Genomic DNA, 26,830 nt, shown 5'->3' with positions numbered 1-26,830 from the left:
TTTTAAAAAAAAATTGTGTTATGAAATCGTTGAAAATTCATATATTTAAAAACCGAGGTTAAGTTACACCTGAGTAAAAATCTGAAAGTTAAAATGATACTGAAAGAACAAATAATGTATAAGTCTATCATGCATTCTATCATGATTTTCATTACGACTTAGGAGGGTAATTATTATTTATACACTCAATGCATCCATCTCATTGGAACGATCACAGTTCATAAGCCCAAGTTAGTGTACAACATGATGGTTACAGCTAAAAAAATGTAATGCTTCTCTATGGAAAATCGAAGTCCTCAGCACGTGCCAAAAATGTCCTTTTTTTTTTCTTTGAGCAACTAAATCAGCAAATTTGAATTGGTGCTTAACCTGCAAAGAATTGAAAATAAAGATAAATCTTGAATTGTATTAAAAAGAAAAAAAACAACAGATAGCGCAACTGCGCAAGGCACATACGTAGTTCATAGATTTAAAACATATAACACCATCTTGATAACTGTAAGCAGAGGAATTGACTCATACCTCTGATCTCTAGTTTCTGATGTTCTATATTTTGTACTCATGAACTCGCATCCACTTCGTAGATGACCATTTGTTACCTTTTATCACTGGACATCCACCTAGAGGAAATTGCAGGTAAATAGAAATATCATCATGTTGAGGCGTAATCATTTGTGCAAAACAATATATTGGAACCTCACCATGAAGGCTTGAGGGATCCAAACTCCCATCAGGCCTCATGCTCCAGAAAAGCAAAGCATCTCCCATCTTCGGTTTGACAGACAAACCCCTCTTTGCACATTCAGACAGCTCATTATAAAATGGTGATGAGCTACTGTTAGCTTTAGAAGTAGGGAAAACAGTCTCACCACCCTCTTCAACATCCGAGCTAATAAAATTCCGAATGCAACAAGAAAAGAATGTCAATTGAATTACTGGGACTGCATTTTAAATAAAGTACCAATAGTAGAGTACATACAGATACATCAGAAGAGTTGCTATCCGCTGCCCCCCATTTTTAGTATTGAATTCATCATGGAAGTAATCGAAGTGAGGTTCATACTTCTGTCCAACTTCATAGTGGAGGACTTGAAGACCCTCTCCGTTCTCTGCAAAATTATGAGATATGAACAAAAAGCAATAGCATAATGTTTGCAGCAAATTTGCAAAAGAAAATAATTTAGCACCTGCAATAGTAAATTGTAGCACCTGATTACAGTTGAATATATTTAACAATCGGTACTAACCATCAGATTTTTTTTTGTTAACATAATTGCTTTCCATTTATGCAAAAGAAATAATTGAATCCTGTTGCATACATTGTATCTTATTAGTTGTGTACCTCACTGACTATTTATTGAAGTGCACCAAATGTCAAACCACCCACGTTTGGCTCAAAAGGTATACGTAATTTTGAAAAGCATAAAGAAATTTGAGGATGTAATAAATATAGCACACTGGAGAAAATAGTCTTTCGGTTCAAGTATGTCATGGTACTTTTAGTCAACTGTGATAGTTTGATTTTTACATGTATAACATAGTCATCATGCACCATTGCACTTACAAAGTCTTTGTTCACTTATCAATCACAAATGTCAGCTGCCAAACAGAATTTGAGGTATGATACAAGGGAACAAAGGGGTAACAAAAAAAAACTGATCATACAGACTTTCCAGCCCTAATAGACTAATATGGCTAAGAAAAAAATGTTTAGCAACACCAGACATCTAACTTAAGGCATAAGATGGTAATTTAACCCATTTGGGTATAAAAACGGTTTTCATTAATAAGAAACTGAATCAATGTAAAAAAATTGATAACTATACCTAACTATAATTCATAATATTTTAAAATATATAAACTGAAAGTAACAAGGTTCAACTATTTGTGATTGTCAGGATACCACATGAGACAATTAGATTAAAAATTAAGGACCTTAGAATATCATATGTAACAACTGGTTTCAAGGTGAGGCAATGTCAACTTTGAAGATACGCCCAGCACATAAGTAGTAAGCTAGTAGAGGGTGAAACAACAGTTAAACTTTTACTGCCAAGTAATCCGGATTTACCAATTCTCTATGGGCATGGCTCTGTTAATACCAGATTTAACAATTCTCTCTGGGCACAATTGCACTCTGTAAAGGGCTAAAGGGACTACTCTTTCGTATTTGGTTCCACAGTTAGGTAACAAGTGTTCAAATACATCACAAGTGAGGTTTTGGTGATTCAGTGGCACATGGTACTGCATGTGATAAAGAAGGATTCCAAACTTTGAGTAGAGTTATTTAATGATGTGGGCAGCTTTCTGTTATCTCTATTAGGGCCAAGAAACAAAGTAGTATAATGACTAAAGTTCTACACTTATAGCAAAATAATCAGAACCTTGGAATTCAATCTTAAATCCAGTGGTAAAAAATATTTGCTAAGCACACTACCAAAATATAAGAAAAAAGGGAAAACACTTCAAGTCTCAAAAACATAGATGGTAAATAAGCCATACCTACAGGTATGAAAGTGTAGTCTGATATCCTTTTCTCGATTGTACTGATAATTTTGTCCAGCCCTCTTCTAAGAAACATTCCTGAACTTGTTCGCACCCTGAGTATGTGCCATAAGCATAACTGAGTTGTAATTGAGAAAACATGCTCTTAAGAGAATAATCTGAGATATCCAAACCTGCTGTCTTTACTCCCCCCAGTTGATGTATCAACAACTGTAGATTTCTTCATGAGAGGCCTTGCCAATGAAATCAAATACTCACATTCTTCTTTCGACTGAGGAGAACACAGAGAAGTTGGTAAATATTTGATCACTATTGAACCAAACAGACAAGTAGTATTCGAGTAGTTACAGGAAAACAAAAGTTCCACTCTATGGCTCATAAAAAATCAGCATGAACTTCAATTTTTTTTCCTCGAACACGCAGGAGATTTGTGCATCATTTCATCAAGAGAGGAGAAATGACAAAATAGACAGGTTTTTTATAGCTGGAATCTAAAAACGTTTCAAGCTGTATATGAACTTATGTGAGGATTGCTATATGGATAGTCTCCAACCTCAGAAATTATTCAGTTCAGCTCAACGATTGAAATGCACAACACATCTATGTACACCAACTCTGTAAAGTAAAATGCCAATGGTGCAGATGCTCAGATCTGGAAAAATAATCCCTGATCTCGATCGGCATTCCTGCATCTGAAACAGCATCTAAAATCACTCCAGAACTCAAGAAGGAACAGGGGAGTCATCCAATGTGCCAACGGAAATCGGTCTAACGATGCAACCATTGCACCAAAAAAACCAGAGAAACTCGAGATCTCTCACAAAGCAATGGAGTGAAATGGCGTCATGCCAACAAGTCAAACACCCAATGATGCAGTTTGTTCTCCAAACAAACACCGAACGGGACAAGAAAGAGAACTCACGAGGAAGTTGTGGTACAAGAACGCCCGGGGCTCCCACGACAGCACCTCCGTCCACGGCTCCCCCTTCTCCCCGCGCATCTCCAGCCCCCTGCACAACAGAACGCGCGCGTGCGTCACGTCACGTCAATCCAACGCAACGGCACGCGGGGATCCCACGGGTGGAGGAGGAAAACAAAATAGGAAACGCAAGACGCACGAGCCGAGCGCGGCGGATCTGCGGAAGCGCGGGCGCGGGCGCGGGAGGCCGCGGCCGGCGTGGTCGCCCCCCGAGCCCCCCGCGGCCGGCAGCGAGAGCGCGCCGAGCGCCAGGAGGAGGAGCAGCGCCACCGACGCCAGCAGCAGCGCCGCCAGGATCACCGTCGTCGTGTACGATGACCTCCCCCCGCCGCGCTTCCCTCCTCCTCCCCCTCCCCCTCCCCCTCCCCCTCCCCCTCCGCCTCCCAGCAGCGGCCTCCCTCCCCGCCCCACCGCCCTGCTCCCCGCCATCCCGCACCCCCCGCGCGCGCGCGTCTCAAGCCTTCAGCCCTCGCCGCCGCGCCGCCGACGAGATGCCACCGATGGGTTTATCTCTCTCTCTCTCTCTCTCTCTCTCTTCGAGACCTGAATTCTGATGAGTCGTCGGCTTTTTCTTTTTCAATTTCATTTCAGTTTTAACGAGAGGTGGGAGCAGTTGTACTGTAACCGCTGCGTCCTAGTATGGGGGTGATGACGTGTCCTGCGGGGAGAATGTGGGGCCCACCACGGCGGGAGTCCAGCTGGGCCGGCGTTGGAGAAGGCCCAAGTTGGCCCACTTGCCTCACGCTACCTTGGGAACGAAATATATTGTCTTTATTTTTAAGTTCTGCTTATATAAGATTTTTTAAAGTATAATAATAATAATAATAGAAATATTATTATTATAGACCTGTTGCCTAATCAAGAAAAAAAATTACAGTCTCGTTTTTTTATACTAGGTTGTTGTATTTAAAGAGAACTAAAGTAGAATAGATTACTATACGAAGAAGTCCTTGAGGGTACTTGCAGTTATGCTTGACAAAGTATCTGCTAAGAATAAATTGTTCCAGACAAAAACCCAAGGAAAACTAGTGTATTACCTGCCAAATCTTCAGCACATGCTTCAATGTCAAATTTTTGCCGTGCAGGCTGACCAATCAAGGCTAAGTTTTTGGTTTTTTCAGAAATCTAACACATGTGAGTGCTGACTGGTGAGCCTCAAGCTGGGGATTGCTTTGAGCTGCAATCCTGCAACTGGCCAACAAGACTAACATCTACAGGTGAACCATCCATGTACTGGTAGTAGTGCCTTCCATTCTAACTGCACCAGTTTCATTTTTCAGGTATTTATTTCAAGCCATGGTGTTCAGAGTAACGGCAGCAGGGACATTGAAGCTTGATATCTTTGACACTAACGGAGTTAACACAGGCACAGAATTGTATCTACTAGGAAAACAATAGGCCTCCACATGAGCTTATACTAGTGTGATGAATAAGAAAAGTATTTACATCGCTCGGTTAGATATTTACCCATTTCTTACATATCACCTAAATAATGATCAGCTTTTTTTTTGAGAAAAAGATAACAAGATAGATTAATAGAGATGCAAGTTCAAATTCAACCTCACAACAAAAATAAACAAAATTAATTGTGAATTTGTGTATAATAGTTTCAGTTTTTTTTTGCTATACCTTGTAGAAATCGAATTTGAAATTGCATAGTTATGGAGTGATGCACAAGATATTAATCCATCTTACAAAAAAAATCAAATTTTAATAACTAATATGCAAAGAATAAGTGAATATCCAACTGAGTGATGAAAATCATTTCCTGATCAACATAGATGATAGATACATGATTCATGAGACAAAAGACAACACTTTATTCATGAACTAGTAAATATAGTATGGGATACAATGGTCTCAGACTGACTGTCCCTAAGCCATAATACTAACTGGATATCCATCAGGAGGTGGCATGACACAATTGTCGCCGTTGAAGTACACACGGCTCGGGAAAGCCCATCGCTGCTTATCTGCAGCAGTGGAAGAAGCCATCAAGTTCTTTCTCACAATTAGTTCTCCTTGCACATCTCCAAGAGGACCAGCTTGCATGAGCAAATCGTTGTAGGGCTTTACTCCCCAAATCATCCCAGTATCATCTAAAATAGAAGGCAAACACAGCTAGCTCAATTAGAGAAAGACAGGTGATATGATGCTACATATAAATGCATTTCATTATTTTTAATTTAAAAAAAAGAAATAAAATAACAGACAGGTTTGGCTTACTTCTGCCGATTCCATATGGCAAAATAGACTTGTAATTAAACCCAGATATCTTGGTGATATCGGAGTTCAGAGGCTGAAAGACCAAGTTCCACTCGCTGTGGTTCATGCGGTAGTTCAGGTTAGTGACAGTGATCTTCACTCTCCAGTGTTCCTTGTCCTTGTGCTCCAGGTGCCAGTTTATTTGTACTGGGCACATGTGTGGAGTGCACTGGAGAAGAGGTTCCCAAGTCCATCTTCCAGGGCCATTGATGATGGACTGCAAATCAGGTGCATTCTTCCTGTCAAAATGCAGAGGAAACTGTTAAAACTTTTTGCTGAAAAAAACAAGATAGAATCCTAACAGAAAGTGCAGTAAGTGTAACAGCTTGTCTGAAGTCTGAACTCACTTCACACATTTTCCTGTAGTAGCATTGTCATTTCGGCAGCCACAGGAGCATGTTGGGCAGTTGGCGGTTTTGTCACTGTCAAACGACGAGAGAAACACAGCAGCTTGGCACCTTGCTTGCAAGAAACTGGGAGTATGTGCAGATCACATCCCATGTCACTGTGAACAGAGATTTCTCTTTGATAAAGAGCTACTCAAGAATAGTTGAATAGATGAAAAAATTGCTGTTAGAATTCAAACAAACAAGTCATATATGCCACCACATGGATGCTTGTCTGAATTTGACATGTACTCGTATTAGTTGCTAGATAACAATATGGATTAAAGCCATAACAACATAAGCTGAATAAGTTAAAACTTTGGAGAGTCTAGCTGTCGCTTGCTTTCAATAAAACATCAGCTAGCTAGCATCAATCAACTCTAGGTGACCAACTCCTGCCCCTTTCAATTGTCTTCCAATTCTTTTCTCACCAATCCTACACCTAATCCAACTTAGTATTTAGATATCACAACTAAGAACAAAAAGCAATCCAAAATCACTGCAAGTGAGTTTAGGCTGCTAATGCATTTCCACATGAGATTCGCTCCGGTCCAACAAAAAGTATCTCAAGATACCGGTACTCACGGTGCTAAATCGTTTACTACCATTGCATCCAGCTGAGGAGGATGGACATGTGTAGATTCAACGATCAGAAACGATTTAATACCATGAGATACCGTTATCTCAAGATGTTTTTTATTAGACTGGAGCAAATCTCTTTCCAAATAGTACGCAAACAATCAGGCATGGACACTTACTCAGAGCCTGAGTTACCCTCCTCCCATCCTGACTGAAGAACATGCTAGGCCTGACGACCACAGCACGGCCACAGGTGTACCCAGGGCCGGGGGCACCGAGACTGAAGTTCCTGGGCAGCCTAACCGTGCTGTTGCTGCTCCCGGCGAGACCCACCGTGATCTGAAACGAGGCGGCAGCATTTGCAGGGTCCTGGCTGGATGCGCTCAGCGATCCGGCCCTGCAGCAGTTGGCCACCCTCATGTCGTCCGGGACGCCCGGGAGAAGGTCGACGACGGTGGGATCCCTCTTGCAGCTGTGGGGGGCGCTGCCGTTGTTGATCCTGAACACGGAGCAGTCGCTCTGCTCGACGGCGAGCGCGCCGCGCATCGACCGGATCACCTCCTTCTCCGCCCACGTCCATCCCAGCTGCCACCCCGGCGGCTGGATGTGCCGGAATTGCTGGTAGTTGAACAATGTGACAACAGCCTGCACATCGGTCGTATTTTGAAACTTTGTCCATCAATTACTTTTTTTTAAACAATATTTCATCATTTTCATATTATAAGCTTTTTAGGTTTGTCTAGAATCATATGTTTTATATATATGTGTCTAGATTCATTCGTACACAAAGAAATCTAGGTAATATTAGAAATTCTTATAGTGTAAAACAGAGAGAATATGTTTCAAAAGTTTGACGTTTTGAGCAAGATCCGGTCGAATTTTGAAACTTTGTCCATCGATTACTTTTAAAATACTTAGTTTTAAAATAAGATACATGTAGATTTGTCTTGAAAAGTAGTTTCGTAATCTCTAAAATATATTACATTTTAAAGGGAGTATCCGTTTAGTGAAACAAGATTAATCAAAATACATAGGTATAGGTCAAGATGAAAATATATTGACAAGAATGTGCTGCGCTGCTTACAACATAGCCATCAGGAGTCCATTGCATAACGTCCCATTTTATTGTGATGTTACCGTGTGGATCCAGGGAATCATAAGCATCTGCAAGATCAAACAAAAACTACACCCATCAGATTCCAAAGAAGGAAACAAATATTAGCCTACTAGGCACTGGCTAATTAGTGTGAGATGGGAAGGTAATCTCCGTTTGTGTGATCTACTGTCAGCTGCAGCTAATTTAAACTGTCCGATTTGGATTCAGTAATTCAAAACTAAGGAGGCATCCGTTGATGACTTCGTCAGTCATCTCAGCTTTGGCAATATATGTCGTATTATTCAAAGGTGTTCATAAGAATAATAATACGGTGTGTTCATTTATAAAACTTTTAAGATTTGTCTAGATTTATCCATGTATCAGTATATATGTTTTATATATGTCCTAAATTCATTAACACATATATAAATACAGTTAATATCAGAAAAATTTATAACGTGGAATAGAGAGAACAGTATCCAGTGTGCTTATGAGCGGTTGTGTCTGGCTGAAATGGAAGGCATCGGCAGTGGCAGAGAGGGTGGAGCCGCACTGGCGGGCTTACCTGCGGTCGACGGAGCTGAGAAGAGCAGCGCCGCCGCGAGCAGCACGGCGGAGCAGCAGCCGCCTGCGACGGCGGCGGGTCTGGATGGGCTCGCCCTCGCCGCCATCTATATCACCCCCTCGCGCGTCACTACCAACTCCGGTAGGTCAGGTGCTGCTTAATTACTCCGACGAGCACTCCATATATATAGCCGGCCGCCTCTCCCTCTCGACGGATCTCCCCTCGCCCTGGCTCGTGCGCCCGTTGACGAGAGGGAGGCCGGCTGACGAGTGAGTGAGCAGAGGATCGGCGGCCCACCGTCCGTTGACGCGCGGCTGACCCGTCGTCGTCACTGGCGCCGGTGCCGCTTGTTCCTGCGCATCTTCGTCGGTCGTCGCGGCGCGCGCGCGCACGTTGCCTCGATCGCCAGCCATTTCCCGATCCGCGTTCCTGAGCTGTTTTTCAAGGAAAATGTTTCTTCCGCTTAAGGCCGTTTCAAAAAGATTTTCCCATAAAACATTATATCAAATCTTTGGACATCTAAAATAAATTATTAAATATAGATAAAAAAATTAATTGCACGATTATGGAATAAATCGTGTGACGAATTTTTGAGACTAATTAGTCCATGATTAGCCATAATTACTACAGTAACCAATATGTGATAATGACGGCATAATTAGGCTCAAAAGATACGTCTCGCGTTTTTCAGCCGAGCTGTGAAATTCGTTTTTTCTTTCGTGTACAAAAATCACTTCCAACATCCGATCAAACGTCCAATATGATATTTTTGCCATCTAAACACCTCCCAAATGTGCTCTGGCGAGCGTCCATAACTCGTAGACTGTTTATACGGCGCCCGTCGCATTTATAGCGGCCTTCTTTTTTTAAGGGCCCGTTTAGTTTTTAAAAAGTTTCGTGTTCCTCGGTCACATTAAATCTTTTTACATATATATAGAATATTAAATATAGTTAAAAAGTAAATAACTGTATAGTTTGAAAAGAGTTTATGAGATGAATCTTTTGAGACTAATTAGACTATGATTAGTCATAACTGCTATAGTAACTCATATGTACTGATGACGGATTAAATATGTTTACAAAATTCGTCTCGTTCTAATTAGTTTCTTAATTAGTTACCGAAATAATTTTCTGACATCCGGTCAAACATACGATATACGATATGATATCCAACCAAAAAGTTCTCGCAGACTAAACAAGCTGTTGATAGAAGGATATTTTTTAGTCGTCCTCTGTATTCAATCCGTATATGTAATTTTTTAAACAAATTTAGGAACTTAGCCCAGGTTAGAAACTTAGTCATTTAAATAACATAATCTAAAATTCACGCGGCTATATATATTCTCTCCGTTTCGTATTATAAAAGTTTCCAGCATTTTATGAATTTATATACGTGCTAATAAATATAAACATATATACGTATTGATATATTAACAAATCTAGATAATCAATAATATCTTATAATATAAAAGCAAGCCAGTAGATACGGCGTGACTCCCGGCCAAAAGAAATGGCAATTTGACACCACCGGCCGGACTGCTTGCGTTTGTTTAAGCCGCATTGGGAAAATCGCGCATGAAAAACGTGGGTGGGTGGGGGATGATGGGCGGTCTGGCGGAAGCTGGCGCCGGCGTCTGCGTCTTCGCCTTCGCCGGCCGGTGGCGGTGGGCGGGCCCATCTAAAGGAAACGGGCTTTACGTGGGTCGGCAGACCCCGTTCCGACCCAGCATATATGGGCCACCACCGCTGGGCCGCAAACCTGCAAACGCCAGCAGATCGCGTCGAGATCTTATCTGGCCGGAAGAGAGCTCTAAGTCTCGCTCCTCCAAAAAAAGAAAGAAAAGAAAAGAACTTAAGGTCCAGCTGCACGCTGCAATTTGTGGTGTGATCACCTCTCTCAGTCTCTCTCCGTTAACGACTGAAGATTCATTTCCTGAGCTCCAGATGATAGTATGACAGCTGAAGGATTAATTCGAGAGGAGTTACATAAATCTCAGCAAGAAGAAAGCAAGTGATAAGTAATATTGATAATTTGATAGGTTTTCATGTTGATGATTCCAAGGCACCCAGGAAAGAGAGACAGCGGTTCATACTGGTAATCCAAGAGCCTCATAAACAAAACCCAGAAGAATAAAAAATGGAAATGAGAACGATCTGTACAAGCTGCATCACTAAACACAATACAGAATGGGAATTACAAGTCTCGGGTATCCATCATCAGACACTGCTATCTCTCCAGTCTCTACCGCCGAGCAGACCTACTACAACACAAAATGCAATGCCCTCCAGAAATACCCACTTTATCTGCCAACCATCTTCTCCCTATGATATATTTCATAGGGTTCTGAAGCCATTGTTCTTGGCCATGATCTCCCGTTCTTAGGGTTGAAACCTTGCTGATGGTCCTGAGTCCCTTCTATCCCCACTTATCTCGAACTCACTTGAGCTTGTCTTCGACTCGGTATCTGCATTGCCAGTGTGGCCCCTTCGGCTCCTCCGGTCCTTCAGTACAATTACAGCAAAAGCTTCACATTTATTGCCATGATATAATACAATTAATGTTATGGCAGTCAAGGAGAAAGTGGTACAACCTCACGGGATGGGACATCTTCTGCCTCAAGCATCCGAACAACATGACCCATAGTGGGTCTTTTCTCAGAGTCTGGATCAACGCACCTCAGTGCCACTAGGAGAGCACGCTTAAGGGCCCGAATGGTTGGTTTAACCTCCATGTCAGGGTCAACTACCTCTTCAGCTCTTCTTGTGCCAACCATCATTTTGAGCCACTCCACTAGATGCACCTGCAAGGCATCAATGTAACATAGTGTTGTTATACATGACAAGGTATACAGCCACAGAAAAGTAAATAAAGAAGGCTGTAAAAGTGGAACCAAGGGTACTAGACAGTAGAGTAGACACAACTGCCAGACAGCCATACACCTGAAGCAAATTGTCTTTCCTAGTAGTACAGATGTTATTTTGCTGTAAAATAAATTCCACTAGTATGGACTTCTGTAACATATATAATACACCTGAGATTGTAGAATATATGCTCACCTCATTAGCAGGCCGACCATAATCAACCGGATCTCTACCAGTCACTGCTTCCAGCAGTAGCACACCAAAACTGTAGACGTCACTCTTCTCGTTTAACAAGCCTGTGTTAGCATACTCAGGGGCCACGTACCTGAAATCGTAGCAATATGAAAGCTGATACGAAGGACAGCGCTTGCAGCATGTAAAATCTCATATGGTATGAGTATGTATGACAAAGGACTAATACTAACTACAAAGAATATTTACATACCCAAAAGTTCCCATAACTCGAGTTGTGATATGGCTCTTCCCTGCACCCAGCATCTTAGCCAAGCCAAAATCAGAAAGTTTGCCATTGAATTCTTCATCAATTAGTATGTTGCTTGATTTAATATCACGGTGTACAACTTTTGGCTCTATTGCTTCATGTAAATAAGCAAGTCTGTATACAAATTCAGTTGTGCAAACTGGGTTATGCACCAGAAGATATAAATATAAAAGAGGTAAGAGTGACGAATGATCATTTTCATTTTGGCAGGGATAATGATTCATTTCTTACGCTTTAGCAATTCCAAGAACGATTTTCATTCGGGCTTCCCAGGTAAGAACACCGTGTTGGCGCATGGCACCATGAAGCCACTGTTCTAAGTTCCCGTTATTCACATATTCGTATACAAGCATCCTGGAATATAACAAGTCAGATGATAGGATGAAAGCTGAATAGGCTACAAAATCATATGATGTACACAAAGACAGATTTGGACAGTGCCCATTCACTGGTGACCACTAAAAGTGTTAAATAACAGTGCTGAATCTAGATGGCCAAAGCATAACCAGACACAATTACCATCAAGTACTCCTGGAAACAAAACTCCTTAGGTACCACATAATCAATGGCTATGCAGTGAAATAAAAGGCTTAAATCAATGATCATGACTCTGATACATTCAATCTATCATGTGCTGAGTGCATAAAAAAAGGGAAAACACAATCATATTTTCAACACCTTTGTAGAATAGTTTGGCTGTGTGGATTTTGAATTAGTTGAAGCAGACACCATTACTATTTAGGGGGCATATTTGTTGGTATCTAGAATATCCGAAAATAGACAGGCATCTCAGTATTTTTTAGCAAGTTTCTATCTTGACGGTCACTTAAGCAGCACTGCCAAACCATTTACATATCTATAGTATTAGGTTGTTTCTAAGCAGTATCTGGGCTAGTGGAAAATCCAGTGGTGGGAATGGCTGCTGTTTGAATTCTGGTTAAGGAGCTATTAGATTAGTTACCACACTTTGCCAAGCTTCTGTTGCCTCATTGGAGGTCTTTTTAGTCATAGAGAAACATGCCTTCTGCAGGTAATCACTATCCTATAAAAAGGGCATGAAACATTTTGGGCTTTAAATATATCATTTCTTCATTTCATTTGACAATAGCTCAAACTACAATAACATCTCATGAATACAAATTTAGGATTGAGACATGCATGAGCAGATATGAAAAGAACAAGAATGAGTATTCACAAAGTAATGAATGGACATACATTTCAGTAAGCCCTTGTTATAGCTATCTAACAAGCCAATATGCACCTGTGCACTTCTAGTGAATCCTAACTTTCAAGAGGAAAATTGTAAACTAGTACTCTATCTAACATGGTACTGATGAAAGTGAAGAAATGCAGGAAGAAAACAAATAGAAAAATTTAAGGGAATGCTTTGCTGAGGATTTGCTTGCAGACTATTCCATACTAATGTTTATTATAAGATTGATAACTGATTTATAAAACAACCAATCCTAAAAGGAATGCCACAGACAGATATTACATATAACGCAAAAAAAAGGTGTGATGGCTAAAATTCAATGGTATAACTCCATCCTGCTAACTCCCCTGTTATGATTTGTAGGATACCCCAGTAGGAATTCCATCTCATCAGGCTCTAGAAGAGCAACTTTCTTCTTTCCAACCCAAACAAGATTCCATTTCCTACATTCTTGTAGGACATACTTCTGAACTCTTGGTGGTGATATTGATACATCACCAAAGGTAGCAAGAGCACGGCAAATTCGTTCTGTCAGGTCCATGCTTGCCACACAAGTTTGCAAGCAGTTGAACTGCCTTCTTGGATTCCAGGGGTGTGGCCACATCTTAGCAGGAGGAAAGGCTTCAGACATTGTCTTTCGGGGAATGGGAAGAACAGGTGACCTGTTCTCAATCAGCAGGTTATGAGTGTAACCCCGTATCCGAGCAGCAGCACAGAAGTATTTTGAATCTACAAACTAGGTTGAATGTCATATACAAATCTTAGGATGGTCGTCCATACACCGTTTGGAGCTAGGGCCACGTTTTCATAGTGGTGGTCCAAAGGCTTGATCAGGAAGGTTTCTGTGGACTACTGGACTGACCATAATCTGTCACTGGGCATGCTGAATGTGAACAAAAATCCAATAGTAGGAGCGTAATCTGGAATAACCTAACTCTTGAGATAATCTAGTGAGCAGGTAGTTAGATATAATCATATAAATCAACAGCAATCCTATGCAAATAAAATGTGCCAGTAGAAACAAATGCCAGACATGCATCAGCAAAGATTATTTGAGAAATAGCTTTACCTGTGGATTCCCTCAACACAATATCCTAGGAGGCGGACAAGATTCTTATGCCTGACGTGGCCAATAGCCTCAACTTCAACCCTGAACTCCTTTTCTGCCTGGCCCCTGCAGCACCATATTAAAAGACAGTTAATATGCTAGCATCAGAACGAGTCAATTTCTGTAAAATGCATAATAGACTTCAGAGTCTCTTACATATTATTAAGAAGCTTTTTTATTGCGACGTCAGTCCCATTAATGAGTCGACCACGGTAAACTACCCCATATCCACCCTCTCCAATGACATTCTCCTTGGAAAATCGATTTGTTGCATGCTCCAAATCTCTCAGAGTAAACCAATGGCCCCAGCCCAGATGAGAAAATTCTGGGAGACCAACCAGAGGAGATGCTGAGACAGTTGCATATTGAGAAAAGTGCCTCCTAGCATTGCCTGAGCTGCCTTCATCACCAGAATACGAACTACCAGCCCTATCACATTGGTAAACCGAGCTGCATTGGCTCAAATTATCAGCATCACTCGATTTGCTCCTAACCAAGTGTGCCAGCATTTTCCCTGAATCTTTTTCATAATGTTTCTCCTGAACTGATATCGCATGGCTTTCTTGCACACGGAAGTTTTCAACAGCATGCTCACGAACCTCATCTACTGCAATCTCCTTGGAAACATCCGGGATTTGAGATACTGGAATCTTATCAAAAGACTTCTTCGGCTTCCTCCGGTATATGGACCAGAGGCACATGAAACCTAGAATAAAGAAGATCACCACCCAAATACTGATGCCAATCACAATCCATAGCCTCAAACCAAAAGGCGGCGTCCTGGATGATAGCTCTGTGCGCAGGGTTTCACCTGTCGACATCTTCAACAACCTATACAACAACATCAGTGATACAATGTCAGCTTAGCATTCAAATCCACTAGATGTCATATCATTCCTCCTTAAAAAGAAGAGTTGGGTTAATAACAATGCCATGCTTTTGTGGCTAAATATAAGTAAACATAATGCCATATTGTTGGACCTAACAAGCTGAATTATTTCGGCTCAGCAATTTGGTGTATCAATTCAAAGCAGCACAAAAAAAAATCTGCAGAACCACTAATGAAGCACCATCCTAACTTCCTAAGCAGCAACAAGCAAGCAGAGATACCAACAAGCTCCGGTCTGTTAGAATCTCGGCAACGGCGAGCCTAAGGCTGCCACTGGGGAGAGTTTGAGCCTTTTGAGGTAGAAGAACACGAAATGCCCATTGGAAGCCATGTTTCCCTTGCCCAAATTCGATGGATGTGGGTTAACCCAACAGGCAGGAGTAAGCAGCGAGCACAGGGATGCCACCGGAGGCTAAAACGGCCAAGCGAGCGGCGTCTCGTGGCCTCCGTTCGGCGAGGCAATACGAATCAACATGGAGAGGGAATGGACAGGAAGAGAGAGAGAGAGAGAGAGGCGGCGGGACGAAGCATACCGGTGTGTGGATCTGGATGCGCAGCGCCGAGCCAGACGAGCAGGACAGCGACGAGCTGGCGGTGGGCGGCGCCCGTCCCTACCCCACCGCGCGCCGCCGCCGCACTTCCCTCACGACGCGCGGCCCCTCCCTCCCCGCGCTCGCGCCACCGGCGCACGAGCGCGAGCCGCCACCCCCCCTCTCACCGGCGGCCCGCCGCCGCGCTTCAGGCCTGGCCCGAACCCGACACGCTCCCCCCACGAGCCCGGACGCGCCTTGCACAGAAGCTCCACGCAATGCCAGTAATGGAAGCAAACCAAGCAGCAGCTGGAGCGAGTGAGCAACTCCGCGTCCCACGCAGCAGCACGCACGCGGGCGGCGGCGTCCTCGCTGTAGCGTTGGGGCTCCGGCGGGCGACGGCGGCTGGGGGACTCCCGGCGGGCGGTGGATCGGGGGGGATTTGGGAGAAGGGAGAGAAGAATCTTGCGGGACAGGGGGGGAGAGAGCGGTGGCCGGTGGGAGAGAGGGAGAGAGAGTGGAAGTGGACAGAGTAGGGGTGTCCGTCCTGGATTGTGTCATAATCTATAGATCAAATTAGTATTAGTAGCATTTTGTTTAAGTTTTTAGGGCTACTGCTACGTGGCATTATCATTTACTCACTCTAGTTTAAAATAATATAACAAAATTTTATTTTATTAGGATGAGCGTTCGACAGAATATTACTCTACCAGCGGTTGTTTAGATTGGTTGTTTAGATGGAGCTAAAAAGTTTAGCCCTATGTCACATCGGATGTTTAGACACTAATTTAAAGTATTAAACATAGATTAATAAAAAACTAATTTCATAAATGAGAGCTTATCCGCGAGACGAAGTTTTTAAGCCTAAGTAATACATAATTAAAGCATGTTTACTGTAGCATCACATAAGCTAATCATGAATTAATTAGGCTCAATAGATTCGTCTCGCGAATTAACCCAAGATTATGGATGGATTTTATTAATAGTCTGTGTTTACTATTTATAATATAAATAAGTGTCCAAACATTTGATGGGCTTGTCCTAAACACCCCTAGGTTATAGTTAGAGAAGATTCAATAAATACATTGGTATGTATCTAATTCTAAGAAATATCATCGACAGATACTAGTTTCACAAAAGTATCACCGTGAAGTGACTTCATCCAAACAAATATCATCGTTGTTAGGCTCAGTTAGAATAAGTTTGGTCAAATGCGCTTGTCCGATAGTTAAAACTAGTCGGAACCAGCATCAAGCAACCATCTCTAATTGTCGCGGCCGTGGCTACAGCAGGACCGAATATAACTTGTATTTCTTCTGAGATTGTACTTGTTATGTACAAATGTAAAAATCATTATATGTTTAAACAAAGTAAATTATCTATAATATTTATTGCTCCCTTTCTTCTAATAGGTTATGACCGCGTTTGGCACCTTCGGCTAGATAACTAAACCCCTTCGTTTTTCGCATGCACGCTTTCCAAACCACTAAACGGTGTATTGTTTACGAAATTTTTTATAGAAAGGCTATTTTAAAAAATCATATTAATCTATTTTATATTTTTTAATAATAAATTATGTACTAATCTATTACTATGTTTTCCGCGCCGGTAACTAACCCCCTCCCTCCATACTGCCGGACGCGACTCGGTTGACCATTGTCTTATTCGAAAATATTTGTGCAAATATGTGAAAAGGTGCATTGTAACTAAAATACATTTAATAATAATCTAACCACAATAAAATAAATAATTATTATATAGTTTTTTAAAGTAAAATGATTAATTAAACGTTGCGCTGAAATACGGTGTGAGTACTGCAAAACACAATTACCATGGCGGTTTACCCCTGGCACCTCCGAGAGCCTCCTGAGCCTCCAACATCCACACCAGCGCACAGCCCACGCGGTCACCTTTCCAACCCAACACCACCACCACCATTCCACCAACAAGGCAAACAACGAGGGGGAGCGGGCCCACATGGCATGGACACTACGCGATCCCCGTGTAGGGTAGCGCTGCGCTGCGCAGCGCGCTGTACGCAAGCGTAGGTGCGCGCGGGCGCGGCTCGCGCACGGGGCGAGTTCGGTCAAACGGGCACCGGGAGGGTCAAAACCTAGGCTCTCCGCGGTTTGATGTTTTTCACCCGCTGAGAGGTGGGCCCACGCGCAGGAGGAAATGACGCGAACGCCCCCCATGTCGGGAGGACACAACGGCTAGCTCGGCTTGGCTCTGGCTGACATGCGTCAGTCAGGGCTCTCTGTCACTGTCGGGCTGTGGGCCCGGCCCGGCCCACCTGCAAAATCGCTTGATCTGCTACCTGTTGTCAGTAGGGTGGATAATGAGCCAGTTCCGGCTCGGTCTAGCTCGTTAAGATAATGAGCTGGCTCGGCTCTTTATCGTAACGAGCTAAAAACTCAGTTCGACTCGGCTCGTTACAAAACTCGAGCTGGCTCATTAGGCTCGTGAGCCATGTATGAAAAGTGAATTTAAGCAATTTTTCAATAGATCATACAAGCAAATTTTCAGTTTAAACATGAAAATCATATGAAATTGTATCTAAATATTAAGTTTAAACCAACATATCACCTATGAAGTATTTAACACATGCATTCCGGGGTGGAATCAATGAACGCCGACGAATCACATGTCTTTGGTCTAGCTCGTTAGACTCGCGAGCAGCTCACGAGCTAGCTCGAGCTGGCTCGTTATTTCTAACGAGCTAAAATGCTAGCTCGGCTCGTTAGAAAAATGAAACGAGCCGAGCCGAGTTTGTCACGAGTCAAGCAAGCTAACGAGCTACGAGCTTTCTGTCCACCCCTATCACTTGTCACCGAGCTCTGATTGGTTTGCAAAAAAAAAATTTATGGTATCACATTCGACGTTTTATTGACGTCGGAAGGGGCTTTTAAACATGAATAAAAAAATACTTTACAGTTTACCTGAAACCGAGATGAATCTTTACGCCCAATTAATCCAGCATTAACACATGTCAGTACCGTAGCACTTATGGCTAATTATAGATTAATTAGGCTCAAAAAATTCATCTCGCGATTTCCCCTGACTATGTAATTAGTTTTCTTTTCATCTATGTTTAATATTCTATTTAGGTGTTTAAAGATGTTTTTGAGAAGAAAATTTTGGGAACTAAATATACCCTAAGCTTAAGATAACCCAGTTGTAATTAGGGATGTGCCGCTGTTTTCGACAAATTTATTTTTGGTTTTTGGGTGTGATTTTAGAATGGTTAAACGGTACGTTTTTTTATAAAAATATATAAAATCTTTCATTTTTGAACAAAAGAACACACCATAAAGTAAAGTGTTGAGAATTTCGCTCGGCTGCTGATTGTTGTCTCCAAGATAACCAAGAGGGGATTAGACGCTAATAATCAAATTCTAGTTAACCTGTGCATGAGCGTCAACAGCTAATCAGAGCTTGGCTTGTGACGTAGAGTAGCGGTGTTCTCTTGTTGGACTGTCCGCGATGGATGGATGGATACAGCCGTGCAGGTCATTTTCGTCAGCTGGCGAGGTGATGATGGACGTGGACGAGGTTGATGTGCGCCTGCACGCACGCATACGCCTTCCTCCCGGCTCTACTTGGGGGGGGGGGGGGGGGGGGGGGGGGGGGGGTGTTTGGTTACAATGGCTAAACTTTAGCCCCTAGGTTAGCCCGGCTAAACTTTAGCCCCTAGGTCGCGTTGGGCTAGAGAGAAAAGAGGATAAGTTATTTGGTTCGGAAAACGTAGTAATAGATTAGTATATGATTAATTGATTATTAATTATTAGAAAAATATAAAATATATTAACATGATTTTTTAGAACAACTTTTCTATAGAAAATTTTCTCAAAAAATACACCGTTTAGCAGTTCGGGAAACGTGCGCGCGAAAAACGAGGGCGCTTAGATATCTAACTTAGGGTGCCAGACGGGGCCCTAGTCACATTGGATATTTGGACACTTATTATAAATAGTAAACGTAGACTATTAACAAAACTCATCCGTAATCTTGGGCTAATTCGCGAGACGAATCTAATGAGCCTAATTAATACATGATTAGCCTATGTGATGCTACAGTAAACATTTGCTAATTATGGATTAATTAGGCTTAAAAAATTCGTCTCGCGGATTAGCTCTCATTTATGAAATTAGTTTTTTATTAGTCTATGTTTAATACTTTAAACTAATGTCCAAACATTCGATGTGATATGGGGCTAAAAAGTTTAGCCCCATCTAAACAACCCCTACGTTTTATGGTTACTTAGGTCCCGTTTAGATTCCAAAATTTTTTGGGAAGTAGTCACATCGACGTGTACGGTCATATATTTGAAGTATTAAACATAGTCTATTTATAAAATAAATTTCAGATTTTTCCTGGAAATCGCGAGACGAATCTTTTGAGTCTAATTAATCTGTCATTAGCACATGTTGGTTATTGTAGCACTTATGGCTAATCATGTTGTAGTTAGGCATCTATGTTTAATACTCGATTTATATATCCAAAGATTCGATGTGATGTTTTTGGAAAAAGTTTTGGGAACTAAACGGGGCCTTAGGCACGACAAAATAGGTGTTGCCTCCGTTTCATAATGTAAATATTTGACTTTTTTTTACGACGTTTGACTTTTACAAATATAAAAAATGACAAATCATGTTTAAAGTTCTTTTGATAATATTAAAGTAAGTCACAAGCAAAATAATTGATATTTCTATAATTTTTTTAATAAGACAAATGGTCAAACATTGCAACAAAAAATGGTCAAACATCTTATATTATCAAACGGAGGGGATATAATTAAATGAAATAATTTTTGATTGGGCGAGAGAAAAAATAGGTGGAGATATTTTATAGTAAAACATTATGATTGGTTGAGAGAAAAGTGTAAATAGAGTTTTTTATACTTTGTGATAAATATTAAATGCTACTGCCTCCGTCTCTAAATGTTTAACACCATTGAATTTTTATAAACGTTTGACTATTTGTCTTGTTCAATTTTTTTGTCAAATATGTAGAGCTATATATATGCCTAAAAGTATATTTAACAATAAATGAAATAATATAAAAATAATTAATAATTATATAAATTTTTGAATAAGACGAATAGTCAAACGTGTATAGAAAAGTCAACGACGTCAAACATTTAGGTAAAGAGGGAGTATATGTTATTGTCTTTTGGGACGACGGTGAGGACAGTAAGACCCAAGTTAATGTTTTACGTAAAGCTTTTATATGAAAATATTTTATTTAATCTTTATACGACACATTTACAGTTTTATACTAGTTAAATCATTCGTTTATAAAGTTAAATAGCTACTATAAAAATTAGATAATTTTCTATTATCTCAATTTTAGCCATCTTGAAGGGTTCACGTAGCAGTAAAACCCTAGAGGTAGGATGACAAAAAGCTCTAAATTTCCTAGTTTAATCCGACACCGACAGTATCTGGTTCCAAGTAATTGTTATTGACTTAACATGTCCTGATATTTTTTAAACTATATTATGTTCTCATGGCTTGTGAGAAGAATTGAGATTAGAGGCCCACTATTGCTTTCCAACTTGTAATTTAATGAGACAGAATAAAGTTTTGCTTCACCTTTTTTCATGGTACACACACAAATCTATCATGTTTAGTGGCTTTAGTGGACCCCGTAATTAACCACTTGTTTGTTTTACGTGTTAATGTGTCTGCTGTCTCCTGTGCTTTTCTTTGCCGTCTTGATTGACTTAGACGCATGGCTTCTCCTACCTGTAATTCCAATTTCATTTTGTGCTTTTCGTGACTCTTTCTCATACTTTTATAGGTACTAAAATGTTGGAACGTACAATCACAATCTATCATGCATGGTGATCATCCTTCGCTTTTTTACGAAAAGAAAAAACAACATATTTACAAATAAAAAATAATTTATACATAAATTTTTATACATGTGTCCTTACCGATCTAAAAGTAAAGAAAGAAAAAACAACAATAAAAAACCCTAAGATCACCTCTAGCTTATTGTCGGAGTGCAAGCTCCTTGAGCCGGAGTTCCCTAAACCCCTTTTTTTTGTTCGGCCCAGGGGTGCAAGGCTAGAGTTTTTGTGAAAGAAGTGAACACAGGGGATTACGGCCCGTCAGGAGGTGTAACACCTTACTCCTGTCGCCGGGTCACTGTAGGGCAAGTGAGTACAAGCCTTCTTTTGGAAGGTACTGTCTGAGTTTGATCTGGGGATCGGTCCTCTTTCTAGATGGGACATTGCCTCCTTTTATAGTATTAAGGAGTTAAACAATTGCCACGGTCCTACCAACTACTGACAGGTACATTATCATTATGCTACGGCTCGGCGATGTGGAGATCTGTAGTCGTCGCATTGGTCTTGGTTTGTCAGAGGGTAGGTGGGCGTGTCAGCTGTGCTGTCCTGCTTGGTCCTATCGGTCAGTGTGTTGGTAAGGGGGTGACCATGTCTCTCCTATCTGGCTCTTCTGGCGGTAGGCGATCGTTTCGGGCAACGTGGCAGCCGCCCTCTCTCTTTCTCTGGTGCCTGCCAGGGGCATTTAATGTGACGGCGACGGAGGGGGTTGGTATTTTGACATGGCAGGGGCATCGTTGCCCCGTCAAAGGCACATGCTCCCTCTTTGCCTCTTTTTCTACGGAGGGCGTGCACGCTTCAAAAACTGCTAAACAGTGTCTTTTTTAAAAATATATATATATCAAAGTTGATTCCAAAAATCATATCATTCTATTTTATGTTTTTATAGTTAATAATTAATTAATCATATATTAACATATTGCTACCTTTCCGTACTTAGTTACTTGTCCAGCAAGAACTAGGCCCCAGACTCTGTTTTTTTCCCTCTGACTTTTTTTAAGTCTCTGTCACATCAAATGTTTGGACACTAATTAGAAGTATTAAATATAGACTATTAATAGAACCCACCACATAATCCGGACTATTTCGCGAGACGAATCTATTGAGCCTAAGTAGTTCATGATTTGTCAATGTAATGCTACAGTAAACATTTGCTAATCGTGGCTTAATTAGGCTTAAAAGTTTTGTCTAATAAAATAGCATTTATTTATGTAATTAGTTTTGTTATCCGTCTATATTTAATACTTTTAATTAACGTCCAAACATCAGATATGGCAAGAGAGTTAAAAAAAAAAAAGTCTCTGATACAAAGGGTCGAGAGTTAGTAGTTTGATGTGACGGCTTGCCGACAGATGGATGAACAAAATCAGATCATGTAGCTTTTGGGCCTTTATTTGTCAGTGTCATCACCATGTAGTGGAAGGAAAGGGAAAGATCGACAAAGCTGAGGCCGAATGATTTTTTGGGGGTCAACCTGGAGAAACACTACAAATGGCACAAGGAACAGGAAATGGAGTAATACTTCCCTCTCATAATAACCTTATTTTTCGTTTTTCCATATCTAACGTTTGACCATTTGTTTTATTTAAAAATTTTTTGCGATTAATATTTTTATTATTACTAGATGATAAAATATGAATAGTATTTTATACGTGACTAATTTTTTTAAGTTTTTATATAAAATTTTCAAATAAGATGAATAATCAAACATTGGATACGGAAAAACAAAAAATGAGGTTATTATAGGGCGAAGATAGTAGGTATAAGGGCATTCCCAACCCAATGACTAGGATGGTGTCTATAACATTAATTAAGTTGCCATCTAGGATGAAATATGATATGACAAGAGGAAAGAGAATGAAATCATGTCTTACATGAGACATGGTTTCTACACAACATTTAAGATAACATGTGAGATAAGTAGCATTAAATTAAAGTATGGAATAGTGGTGTTTGCATTAGAAGAGTAGGGTCTAGTACTAGTTTCTTGATGATGTCTAGTGTTATAGGTTGGGAATGTCCTAAACACTTGTGTAGCGATGAGTGACATGTCACATATCTAGAACTGGTTCTCCGTTTCAAAACACCGGGCCGTCTGGATGTTTTTCTTTGAACATTAAAAAGGGTATAAATTATAAGAAAACAGCAGTTATTAGTTAAAAAGAGATGGATTAAAAAGGGAGCCTCAACCAGGCCAGGTCCAATTACCCTTCGTAGCCACTTTGTCTGGATGAGATGAGGCCTCGACGTGGGAATTTCCCGGCCCAATCCACCCTATTCCTAAATCCAATCACCTAGGCAAAATTGACACCAAGGATGCTGGAGATGATTCTGACGACCAAATGATGAACATAACATGATATCTTGCTGTCAGTTTTAGGTTATGCAAACGGGATTCTGACGACGAAATGAACATAGCATGCGGCTATGCCATAAATTAATAGCCAACATACAATACCTGTTTATGAAGTTCAATAAAACCATTCTAACATATCGAGATGTTCCTTTCAACGCACCATTTTTTGGGAAAGATGCAATAAGATCTTTCTAGCGGATTCAGCACACGAAGATTTGGAATTTAGACAACGATTCCTTAATTTCAATATAACGTCACAGAAAATTCGATATATCGTACATGATAATTCAAAAAAAAAATTATCGTTGAATTCAGAGAAAATGTGAAAACTGCATAGGAATTTTTCAAGACTCTTGGTCTGGTCACGCTGCTGCGCATAACAAACGGGATTGGTTCGGTTCTTAATTACAACCATTGCAACCGAGCCGCTTATAGAAGATGCACCAGCAATCTACCCTACTCAAACGCCCACTGATTCTCCCTGCGGATCTCCTCCTCCTCCTCAGGGGTGAAGTCGTTCTTTATGTTGAAGGTCTTGCGAATCTCCTCTGGAGTCTTGCCCTTGATCATGTCAGCAACAGTCTGGCAAGTCAGATCCAGCAATCCCTTTATGTTGAGGTAGTTTGCAGCCTGCAAGAAACAGTGAACACCATCAATCTCTATCTCCCTTTCTTTTTACAAAGAAGAAGACCTCCTTTGGGTTAAAACTAACAGGGCAGCACACATATCGGTCCAAAAGACCAAATCAGGATTGCACATATCAAATCATGTATACGGATAGGACATCATGGATTGCACATACCAAATCATGCATACGGATAGGACATGTGAAGTCCTATTATCTTAGGGGGTGTTAGTTGGTGAAATAAAAATTTTTGCGTGTCACGTTTGACCGGATGTTGGAAGGGGTTTTCGGACAAGAATAAAAAAAAAACGAATTTCACGGCTGACATGGAAACCGCGAGAGAATCTTTTGAGCCTAATTAATCCGTCATTAGCGCATGTAGGTTACTGTAGCACTTATGGCTAATCATGTACTAATTAGGCTCAAAAGATTCGTCTCACAATTTCTCACGTGACTGTGCAATTAGTTTTTCGTTTTATCTATGTTTAATACTCTATTTAGGTGTCCAAAGATTTGATGTGATGTTTTTAGGTGAAAATTTTTGGGAACTAAACGGGGCCTTAGGTTAACAATCCAGGTGCATCACATTTACATATCCAACAGCTCTTTCCATCTACAAGGGCAACATATTTTCCTCTAATGATGGCTATATGTGCCAAAATACATTGAAACAGACTAATACAAGTAATTAAGAGGTTACAGGAAAGAGCAACAAATATGTCAAGGGCCTTCAGAGTTACATACCAAATGAGTTACAAACCAAACAATTTGCCGATTTGATTCCTTTTAAAGAGCATCAAATTTCCCTAATAATGATGGATGTATATGCCAAATCCATTGGAACAGATACAAGTTAATGGAAGGTCGCAGGAGAGCAACTAAGAGCAAGTTTAATAGTAGAGCCAACTTACTAGCTATAAGCACACATTAGAGTCAACACATATAATAGATTGGCTATAAGGTTGGTTCTAATTTTTATCTCCTTATCTCTTTCTCTCGACCATGTATTTAATGCATTTTCCTTGGAGTATGTGTAGAGTTAGCTGTTACATGAAAGAAACCCCACTTCTTTTTAGTTCCCTCCCTCCTCCACATCAAGCTTATAGGCAGCTTAATAGTCTATCATTATACTTTCTCTAATATGAAAAGGGCCTTCATAGCTATATATTCCTTTTAAAGAGGAACAATACCCCAAAACCATAGACTATTCCTAATACTAGTAAATAAGAGGTAGTGCTGATTCAAGCTGCGTTGCTAATGTGTATCATCTGGCATCATTAGGTAACCTTAGCCCACTAGTTAATGTTGATTCCTAAAAAAACACTAAGCTGTGACAAGTAATGATAGAAGGATAACTGAACCAAATCATAACCTTAAATGACATGAATATATGGTATACCCACTTGTTTGTTAATGTTGATATCGACAAAGACACTAAGCTGTCACAACTGACAGACAAATTAGAGAAATAATGGTACAAGGATAACTGAATCACGACTTAACCTTAGAGAAATGACAGGAAAATGAATATATGATATATCCACATGTTTAAAAGGTGGCAAAATTAACTCTAAAGACTGGCTAACACAATAAATGCACGTCCCAACAATCAAATAACACAAACATATCGTGCATTTGTAAAACGTAGAATATATTTTTTAGAGGAAAGATTTGAACCACAAGACTAGCACTAGCAACTGACATGGGCATGAATTTAAGGCATGTAATAAAAAAAATCAATACGGTATCCACTGTGACAGATGAATTTAAGGCGTGTAATAAAATCATTAGTCTCCCCAGTTAAAATTGAAAGTTGAACTTCACATAGATATGGACAGAGAGAAACAATCAAGGCAAAAATCTCAGTGGCCTGCACTATATATGGTAGGTATGGATGTGCAGTGACTCTCAAGAGGTAGAAAATTCAGAAAAGCTGGCTGGTCTCGAGCGATAATGCGCACGATCTAATTACACAGACCACCACATGCAAAATCAAATCCATGTACTAAGGATAATCTAGTTAGTATAGCAAACCTTGGGGGGAGGGGAATGAGTAGATCTGGGCGGGTTCGAGGGGGCTGATAGATAAATAGATCTAAAAAAAAGAAGGGAAGGGAAGGGGAGAGCGGAGGAGGAAGGTTAGGGAATAATTACCAGGATGAGGTCGAAGAGGGTGGCCTGATCGACCTTGACGAAATCGGCGTCCCAGTTCTTGAGGTCGTCGGCGGAGGTGGAGTTGGCGGCGGGGGCGGGGGCGTCGTCGGAGGTGGAGGTGGAGTTGGAGGCGTGGACGTGCTTGTTGCAGTACTCGATAACCTTGGAGAGGATCTTGGAGTTGACGTTGGGGAGTGGGATGCCGTTGTCGGCGCAGTCGTCCTCGATCATGTGGCGGATGGTCTGCGACTCCATGGCGACCGCCTCCTCCACCTCGAACTCCTCGCCGTCGGAGCTCTTCAGAGTTATCATCTTCTTCTCGCCCTCCGCCGCCATCCTGCGTACGAACCCTAGCCCTCCTCCCA

The 26,830-nt window shown here is 41.0% G+C and overlaps 4 protein-coding genes and 1 long non-coding RNA gene across 5 annotated transcripts; 1 reads left to right on the top strand and 4 right to left on the bottom strand.

The window, feature by feature from the left end:
• Nucleotides 1-57: 57 nt before the first annotated feature.
• Nucleotides 58-4,076, bottom strand: LOC102712665 (probable prolyl 4-hydroxylase 3). Its single transcript, XM_040527961.1, has 8 exons — nt 3,624-4,076; nt 3,428-3,515; nt 2,679-2,776; nt 2,503-2,600; nt 980-1,109; nt 702-889; nt 523-620; nt 58-369 (listed from the first exon to the last, which is right to left on the bottom strand). The coding sequence occupies exons 1-7, from the start codon at nt 3,911-3,913 to the stop codon at nt 547-549; spliced, it is 966 nt and encodes a 321-aa protein (XP_040383895.1). The 5' UTR covers nt 3,914-4,076; the 3' UTR covers nt 58-369; nt 523-546.
• Nucleotides 3,711-5,043, top strand: LOC121055479. The gene is made up of 3 exons (XR_005812568.1): nt 3,711-3,793; nt 4,076-4,208; nt 4,606-5,043. It is a non-coding gene; the product is annotated as an uncharacterized LOC121055479 (long non-coding RNA).
• A 170-nt stretch (nt 5,044-5,213) lies between these two features.
• Nucleotides 5,214-8,544, bottom strand: LOC102704458 (COBRA-like protein 4). The gene is given in 7 exon segments (XM_006662414.3): nt 5,214-5,583; nt 5,711-5,988; nt 6,097-6,186; nt 6,188-6,254; nt 6,894-7,359; nt 7,799-7,878; nt 8,376-8,544. Coding segments are annotated over 7 exon segments (1,311 nt in total). The 5' UTR covers nt 8,482-8,544; the 3' UTR covers nt 5,214-5,359.
• A 1,825-nt stretch (nt 8,545-10,369) lies between these two features.
• Nucleotides 10,370-15,929, bottom strand: LOC102712393 (probable receptor-like protein kinase At2g42960). Its single transcript, XM_006661848.3, has 8 exons — nt 15,483-15,929; nt 14,217-14,891; nt 14,022-14,126; nt 11,971-12,093; nt 11,683-11,853; nt 11,433-11,562; nt 10,967-11,176; nt 10,370-10,877 (listed from the first exon to the last, which is right to left on the bottom strand). The coding sequence occupies exons 2-8, from the start codon at nt 14,879-14,881 to the stop codon at nt 10,755-10,757; spliced, it is 1,527 nt and encodes a 508-aa protein (XP_006661911.1). The 5' UTR covers nt 14,882-14,891; nt 15,483-15,929; the 3' UTR covers nt 10,370-10,754.
• A 7,978-nt stretch (nt 15,930-23,907) lies between these two features.
• LOC102712115 (SKP1-like protein 1) lies at nt 23,908-26,830 on the bottom strand. Its single transcript, XM_006661847.3, has 2 exons — nt 26,466-26,830; nt 23,908-24,316 (listed from the first exon to the last, which is right to left on the bottom strand). Exons 1-2 carry the CDS (start codon nt 26,799-26,801, stop codon nt 24,143-24,145), a joined length of 510 nt encoding a protein of 169 aa, XP_006661910.1. The 5' UTR covers nt 26,802-26,830; the 3' UTR covers nt 23,908-24,142.

The sequence above is a fragment of the Oryza brachyantha genome, chromosome 10 (genome assembly GCF_000231095.2).
Source record: "Oryza brachyantha chromosome 10, ObraRS2, whole genome shotgun sequence".
In the NCBI taxonomy this organism is placed as follows: domain Eukaryota; kingdom Viridiplantae; phylum Streptophyta; class Magnoliopsida; order Poales; family Poaceae; genus Oryza; species Oryza brachyantha.
Note: the sequence above shows the minus strand (reverse complement) of the source record. Positions and strands in the feature narration are given on the sequence as shown.

Excerpts from the sequence above, each read along its gene's own strand:
- LOC102712393 (XM_006661848.3), bottom strand. The coding sequence starts at position 14,881 with ATGTCGACAGGTGAAACCCTGCGCACAGAGCTATCATCCAGGACGCCG. Across the intron at positions 14,127-14,216 it reads AAAAAGCTTCTTAATAATAT|GGGCCAGGCAGAAAAGGAGT; the intron begins GTAAGAGACTCT and ends ATGGTGCTGCAG. Across the intron at positions 11,177-11,432 it reads ATGGTCGGCCTGCTAATGAG|GTGCATCTAGTGGAGTGGCT; the intron begins GTGAGCATATAT and ends GATGCCTTGCAG.
- LOC102712665 (XM_040527961.1), bottom strand. The coding sequence starts at position 3,913 with ATGGCGGGGAGCAGGGCGGTGGGGCGGGGAGGGAGGCCGCTGCTGGGA. Across the intron at positions 2,777-3,427 it reads TCTTGTACCACAACTTCCTC|TCGAAAGAAGAATGTGAGTA; the intron begins GTGAGTTCTCTT and ends TGTTCTCCTCAG. Across the intron at positions 890-979 it reads GCAACTCTTCTGATGTATCT|CTCGGATGTTGAAGAGGGTG; the intron begins GTATGTACTCTA and ends GAATTTTATTAG.
- LOC102712115 (XM_006661847.3), bottom strand. The coding sequence starts at position 26,801 with ATGGCGGCGGAGGGCGAGAAGAAGATGATAACTCTGAAGAGCTCCGAC. Across the intron at positions 24,317-26,465 it reads CCCTCTTCGACCTCATCCTG|GCTGCAAACTACCTCAACAT; the intron begins GTAATTATTCCC and ends TGTTTCTTGCAG.